Source organism: Oryza glaberrima, chromosome 12, assembly GCF_000147395.1.
Source record: "Oryza glaberrima chromosome 12, OglaRS2, whole genome shotgun sequence".
Lineage (NCBI taxonomy): Eukaryota > Viridiplantae > Streptophyta > Magnoliopsida > Poales > Poaceae > Oryza > Oryza glaberrima.
In genome coordinates, this window is record NC_068337.1 from 6446835 (window position 1) to 6453916 (window position 7082).

Sequence of the window (7082 nt, forward strand, 5' to 3'; positions counted from 1 at the left end):
GGAACATCCATACCTATGGTGTATGGCTCTATGCACAGCTCTTGTATGAGAAATTTAACCCCAGAACTGTCTTCCTGTACACAATTAAACACGGCCATTAATCATGCTAAAAGCTAAACAAACATCTGATCAGAAACAATATAAAAGCTGAAACAAATACTAGCACAGACAATAAATTTATGTGCTTAGTTACAATGCTTCTGAGCACTGCTTCCCTATTTACCGTAGCCTAAGCAAAGCTCAGTCTCGATGGAAGAAACAATAGGGAAAAGAGTCAGTAAAACAAAACTACAAAATTTATTCAAAGGTTGGAAAAGTTCTGAGTTCTTCCACGAACACAAGATTCTCTATTTGTAAATTATAGCAAGTAAAGTAAATGCACAGGAACAATACCGATGCAAGCAAACAGTTTATAAGACAATTAGACATCAGCACAAGCAAAACCAACTGTTCAACCTGACTGCATCTTATATAAAATACTGGTTCATCTTCAGGTGTACATAACAATAGTAGTCAACAATACAGATTTGTAAACATGAGTTTATAAACTATTTCTAACAGATACAGTGAACTGGGTCACAACCTACATTGCCAGTCATATCTTGACTTCTAAAAGATAAGCCAAGACAGATCTGAAACAGGAACCAGCCACACAAAGTTGGCATTAACATTATCACAACCTGGTAACAATTAACTGCAATAAGTATGAAGTTAATACGAATACTACAGTTGCGCCTGCCAATAATCTAGTTAGGGTTATGCTCAGGAGCATTGCACGATAGCTCAATTAGTTTCCTTTTTTCTGGCTGTCATCACCAGAATGTTGCAGCTTATTGTCAACTCCTGCCTCATCAGTTTTGTGTTGTTTGTCCTCAAGTTTTTCCTACAGAACAAAAAACAAAAACAGTGTTAAAGTATATATTTCAGAATAGCAAGAGAGCGAAGAATGAGAAACCAAACCTTTAATGAGCTATTCTTTGATAGAAGCTCATCATACTCCTTTCTGATCCGGTTCACTTCATCTCTAAGTGAAGCATTTTCTTGCTTTAAAACTTCAGCACGTTGAGCCAACTCCTCACATTCAGCCTGCAGAATTTAAGTTAGGCTTCATCAATTGAAGGCACTACAAAAGATAATTCTATCCAGTATAGCTTGAAATGCACAAACAAATACCTGCTTACGCAACCTAGATCTGCGAGCAGACTCCCTGTTGGATTGTTTTCTTCTCTGCCTTTTGAGTTCCCGTTCATCCTGAATCATGGGAGAGTCAACACGACTAATTTCTCCATTTGCCAGAAAAACTGAAAACTTCATGTTTGTATCCATAGGATTGTTGATGATTAAGTGCCATTTCTATGGTTTTTGTATTTCATATAAGGACTCAACATCTTATTTTGAATGATGGCATGCCAAAATGAAAGGATTGAGATAGAAAATACATAATTTTAGAGGTGAAGAGCACCCAAATAAGAATAAAAAGTTGTAATATATCAATTTAACTTGAAATGCGCCTATGAAATTCATACTCCATACTAACACCACGATTTTTCTGATGAATGTCTGTACCTAAGAAGAAATGCCATTGACAAACACCCAAATCCAAGAAATGCCATCAATGAGTGCAAGTTCCATAAAATGTCATCGTACAAGCGATTTTGTCCCATAAATGCCATCGCCATTAGGGTTCCGTCCATCCCACACCGATAAATGCACTGTTCATCCTATAGTACTTAATGGAGGGTTGCTAACGGAACCCTAAGTGGAGAAAAGCATTTATGAAGCACAGCAGCGAATACTACAACGGGAAGAAAATATTACAAGTGCACGGTTCTTGAAGGGAAGGGCTAATAGAACAAACCTGCACCCACTGCTCTCCTGGAACCATAGACCCTGGAGCTGCAGTTGGGGTTGCTTTACCATGTATTGCTGGAGTGGAGCTAGCTGTGTTGGCCCAGTAGTCCATTCCTATGTTCAAGTTTGTAGTTGGAGCAGGTACTGGACCACTTGATGTCATTGGCATGATTGCCATAGTTTGATTCAACTTTGCCTGGGATGGTGAACGTGATACACCATTCTGGGAACTTCGAACCTCTGACAGGATGCAAAGAAAAATTAAGAGGTTTCAATCCGAGCAATAAGGAACACTAGCAACCATAGAGATGTTCAAAGGCACACCTCCATCTTGCTCTTGTCCACTTTCCTTGTGATGTGAATCCTACAAAGACATAATGATGCAAAGTTATTACTACTTATACCAGTTCAATAGCAACTTTATGGTATATTAATTGTCTAAAAATTGTAAAACATGTGGCCATGTGCATTTGAACCCCAAGAACAAAACTGCCTGAGCAGAACTTACATTCTGAGAATTTGCTTCACTTCCTTCACTAGAACTTTCACTTCCACTTTCCCCACTGCAATAGAAGCAGAAATTCTTTTACCGACACAAGAAGTTTCTAAAACAAGATTGTTGTTGTTGGCTAAGGTGACAATGCACAAACCTTTGAGAAATGGCTCCATTAGCTGATGCCCCAGAGGTTTTACCATGTTCAGTAGAGTTCTTCCCTGTAATCATATTCAAGCTACCTAAACTTCCTTTAGATCTTTTAATGGGACTTTTTTCTTTTCCTTCAGAGGATTTGCCATCCGTCTCACCGCCAGCAGCAGCAGCAGCAGCAGTAGTTGTAGTTCCCTGGAATGGTAAGGAACATTAGATTCCACAAGAAAAAGGAAATTTTCGAATCAAATATGGCATGTCTTACAGTAGGATCAGCATTGCCATTTGGAGAGGCCATGGCATATGGAGTAAATGGGTGTGCGCCCTGCAGGATTGTTCAATGACAAAACGAAAGTCAAATCTCAGCAATGATATTTAGTACTACATCCATCCCAAAATATAAGGGATTCTGCCTTATAAACATGGGCAAAATCCTTTATATTTTGGGACGGAGGTAGCAATATTATTTTGAGACTACCAATTGTGCTTTTTACAGACAAGAATATAATAAATTACAGCAATCTGTGGAACATACCGGAGGCATAGATGGGTGAGCATATACTCCTGGAGGATACATGACATATGGTGGTGGTGGGGTTCCATATGGTGGTATCATAGGCTGTAAAAGAGTGAAAGGAAAAATGAGAACAAAACAAATCTATATTATTTCATCAAATGAATCTATGTAAAATAAAGAAGCATCATCCAGATGAATAGTTCAACATTGTAGAGAAAGCTAACTAAAGAGTGTTCAATGGCCTGCTGTGCATATCTATATCCTGGCAAACCAACATCCAACTGGCAGTTCTTTAAACATACTATAGTTACCAACCATGTATCATTCACACCAAAATTGTCATATCACCGGTAGCCGAGCATGCATGCTACCATTTCTATATTTGATGCACAAAGTTACTAGGTCTACTTATTTGCCAGTGAAAGTTGCCATTTTCTTATTTGCCATTTATTCTCAATCTTGTTTGCTTATCTAGCAATCCTGTGAACGTCCTGTTAATTTTGTTAAAAGATAATCCAAACACACTGTAGCCTTGGCACAAGTTTGGATTGATTGAAGCTCTTCAGTTCAGTCTGTGGGGCCCACTGCAAAAAATTGAGAATGGCCAAAGAAGCCCAAGCAGCCGAGCTCTTCAGTTCAGTGCATGCCCATGGTTAGGTCATGGGACTGGGGGCACTGGAGTATGGAGACGAGGTCAGAAAGGACAAGGTTGCCCCCACCATGGAGAGCTAGAGAGGAAGTTGCAGCAGTGGTGGGACTGATACTCCATGGGATCAATGCACTTTTTGCCATTTAGGAGAAAAGAAGGCCATGCTACATGGCTTTCTGAGATTAAGCAACAGGAGTGGGCGAGTAGCATAACAGGGCATGGAAAATTAAACCAGTGGCATATGAGGGCATAGTTCAAGTAATGCATATGAAAGCAAGCTGGTATTTCCGGTGGCATATAAAGAATTCTCTATTCTAGACAACTTGTTCAAACAAATCAAATCACATAGTTAGAAGTTTGATCTACATGATTCTCCCCCATCAGAGTTTTGAATACCTTCAGACATTCTGAGAGATCATTTCCAACATGAAAAAGGAAAAAATAACAGTGGGGAGTACAGGAGTAGTCCCCACTGTTATTTAAACAAAAGGAAACCTAACCTGAGCTCCCCACATGTAAGGATGACCCTGTGGGCTTGATGCCACAGGTGATGGAAAGAAGCCATGTGGTGGAATTGGAGGATATCCCTGCTAAAAAAAGGAGAGTGAGTACATAACATACTATCTTTCTAAATCTGTCGCATGCTATGAGAACTGCAATCTGAGATAATGTCATTTTTTATCCATTAAGCATTAGAGACTGTAATTGCTAGTTTGCTACTCCCTCTGTCCCAAAATATAGCAACCAGATGGAGTATTAAATATTAAGGCACTACATATTTATTTCCCCAATTTGTTGCACCCCAAGGTGGCATCAGTGCCAAGTTACCAATCACCTAAACAGAGAAAAATGCCTGCTCACCTGAAAGTTGGCCCAATCTGGGTAAACAGCCGGTGTTGCAGTGCTTGAACTAGCAGGTGGCTGTTGCTCCTATTATTAAAACAAAGAAATGAAAAAAGAAACAGCTTTTTAGGAATGAAGTGTTCATATATATCTTTTGGTACAGAGATTATGTTGTCAGGCATGTATTCCAAAACCTGAGGTGCAGATGCCTTGCTTGTCTTAGTCGGTGCGTCTGCGCCACTGCTACCCATGGTGTGAGCTCAGATACACAGAGCAGTGATTACTCCATTATCCACACACGCATAAAGTAGCATTAAGCAAAATCTGAATTGGCAATACAAAGAGCGCGAGTAAGCTAAATTACTTCTTCAAATCTATTGGTAGGACCATTTTCCCAAGAAAACATCTATCGCAGGACCTCAAATTCTTCCGACAACCATGGTGGACTAAAATACCTTCCAAGATATCTACTATTGCACAGTAACCTCAAGTATCTCAAATTATGTACTAAAAGTACAAATCCTTCTACTAGCCACACAATCACATGATAACATGGAATACCAGTCTTCTAGTATAAAGCATTGGTCACATGGTTAGAGATGTTCCTATAAGTAGTAACACAATCTAAGCAACTGTTAGTGGTTGACCTACTGTATCAATAGCCCAATCAAAACATTGTTTAGCAAAATCCTTTCTCCTTTGAAACTCTCCTGAACATGTAAACCCAGTTACCTTAATGGTACTATGGTACAATATAATGTACCAAAATCCGGAGATCAAAAACTTTAAGTTTAAATTAATTCCACATTACAGCTACCACTTATGGAACGTAAATAATAGAGAAAACAGAAATCCCTGGAAACCAAAAATTTGCTAACAGTGAGATGGGATGGGTACTGCAGCTCAGATGAACCCCAAAATGTAACACTTAAATACATCAGGATAGCTCCAGAACCAAAAGCCCAAAAGAGCAGCATAAAAATATTTGAGAAGACATGGGGGTATAAAATCTTAACCGAAATCCAATCGTAGTAAAACATTAGATTCTTAATAAAAATACATCCCTCGTATAGGAACTGAATCTAGGTAAATTACAAATCATATGTACTACGGTCACAAGTAGCGTTTATGGAGAAAGGCAGCATTAATCTGCAGGAACCCAGATCATAACTTAACTAAAACCATCATCAATACTCATTAGTAAACCCTCCAAAAGGAATAGACTATTCAAATTTCAAATCACAGCTACTACGTCATTCCAACCAAGCTCTTGTAAGCATTTTTTCAACGTTAGAGTCATCATTAATCAACAGAAACACAACATAACCTAACTAAAACCACCATCAATATTCATACCAGCAAACCGTTGCTCCCTCGATTCGGGATCTAACAAACCAAATTTCAAAACCTAAAAAAGAGCTTCTCCTCACCGCGCGAGGCCCGAGGTAGCCGTCACTCCTCAAGACATTCTACCCAGGTTTTCCCCTCTCCACTACCCCACCGAAGCACCCCCCAACCCCAAAATCAAAATCGAAAAAAAGAATAACAAAAACAAATCGGCACACCAAACAACCTCGCACAAATCACACACCTAAACCCTAACCACCACCAACTCCTCCACACAACCAAAATCTAGACCTACCACACCCCCACCGGAATTCCGCCGCACCGGCACAAGCAGCAGCTTCCCCGCGGCGGCGGCGGAGGCGGCAGAATTCAAAAAAAAAAAAAAAGCGAAAACCAGCGGCCAGATCCGGCGAGGGGGATTCGGGGCGGATACCTTGTGTCGGGGCCCGCGATCCCGCGGGCGGTGGAGCGGGGCCTCGGGATCTGGGGTGGTGGGGGCGGGGGAGCGCGAACGCGCGCGCGGGCGGGCGGGGGATGATGAGATCACCACCTGTGCTGGCTGGTAGCGCACGCCTAGGCTAGGGGCAGCGAGGCGAGGCGAGGAAGACGACGAGGCGAGGCCGCGAGGGCGGGGTTGGGTTGGGTTGGGTTGCGTTGCGGCTGGGTCTCGCGGGGACGCGGAGTGGAGTGGTAGGCTAGGCTAGCGTGGCTTAGGTTAGGGCGTGAGGCTAGGTGGGCGGATGGGTCGGGGTTTGGTTGGTGGGCGCGCTTCCTTCCTTTGCCTCGGTTTTGGTCCGCGTCGCTGTCCATTCACCCATCCACTTGGGTTCGCTTTTGGCGGAGTGGGCGCGTGGGGGTGTGGGTGTGGGTGTTGGGGGTGGGCCGAGGCTTGGCTGTGGGTCGATTTTTGGGCCGGATTGATGATATGGGCCGGGTTGGGAGGGAATCTCGGCGTGACCGGGCCCTTTGAGTCCCGCTGATCAGTACTTTCTCCGTTTCATAATTTTCTAGTGTGTATATATACATATAATTAGCTCTATTATACATCCCTCCCTTAGAATAACTATTCTACATCCCCCTCGCACCTTCCATCCGTCCCCACCTCCTCCCCTCCCATCGCTCCTCTCTCCCTGCGCCCCCTCTCCCATCGCTCCTCTCTCTCCCATCGCTCCTCTCCGTCGCCCCCTGTCCCATCGCTCCTCTCTCCCTCCCGCGCACCTCCCTCCGAT

General features: G+C 42.5%; 1 protein-coding gene across 3 annotated transcripts; it reads right to left on the bottom strand.

The window, feature by feature from the left end:
• Positions 1 to 436: 436 nt before the first annotated feature.
• LOC127757181 (bZIP transcription factor 1-D-like) lies at positions 437 to 6509 on the bottom strand. Of its 3 annotated transcripts, none has more exons than XM_052282631.1 (13): positions 6287 to 6509; positions 4701 to 4830; positions 4525 to 4593; positions 4164 to 4253; positions 3033 to 3116; positions 2763 to 2822; positions 2502 to 2692; positions 2360 to 2414; positions 2176 to 2215; positions 1859 to 2091; positions 1174 to 1251; positions 961 to 1086; positions 437 to 883 (listed from the first exon to the last, which is right to left on the bottom strand). In XM_052282631.1, the coding sequence occupies exons 2-13, from the start codon at positions 4755 to 4757 to the stop codon at positions 788 to 790; spliced, it is 1179 nt and encodes a 392-aa protein (XP_052138591.1). In that variant the 5' UTR covers positions 4758 to 4830; positions 6287 to 6509; the 3' UTR covers positions 437 to 787. The 3 variants fall into 3 exon arrangements, with proteins under 3 accessions (XP_052138591.1, XP_052138593.1, XP_052138592.1); XM_052282633.1 differs by having other exon boundaries at positions 4164 to 4250; positions 6287 to 6506; XM_052282632.1 differs by lacking the exon at positions 6287 to 6509 and adding an exon at positions 6149 to 6167.
• Between the last annotated feature and the right edge of the window lie 573 nt (positions 6510 to 7082).

Coding starts and splice junctions, on each gene's coding strand:
- LOC127757181 (XM_052282631.1), bottom strand. CDS start 4,757: ATGGGTAGCAGTGGCGCAGACGCACCGACTAAGACAAGCAAGGCATCT. Junction 4,594..4,700: donor GCAAGGCATCTGCACCTCAG/GTTTTGGAATAC, acceptor TTTTAATAATAG/GAGCAACAGCCACCTGCTAG. Junction 4,254..4,524: donor CAGATTGGGCCAACTTTCAG/GTGAGCAGGCAT, acceptor TCCTTTTTTTAG/CAGGGATATCCTCCAATTCC.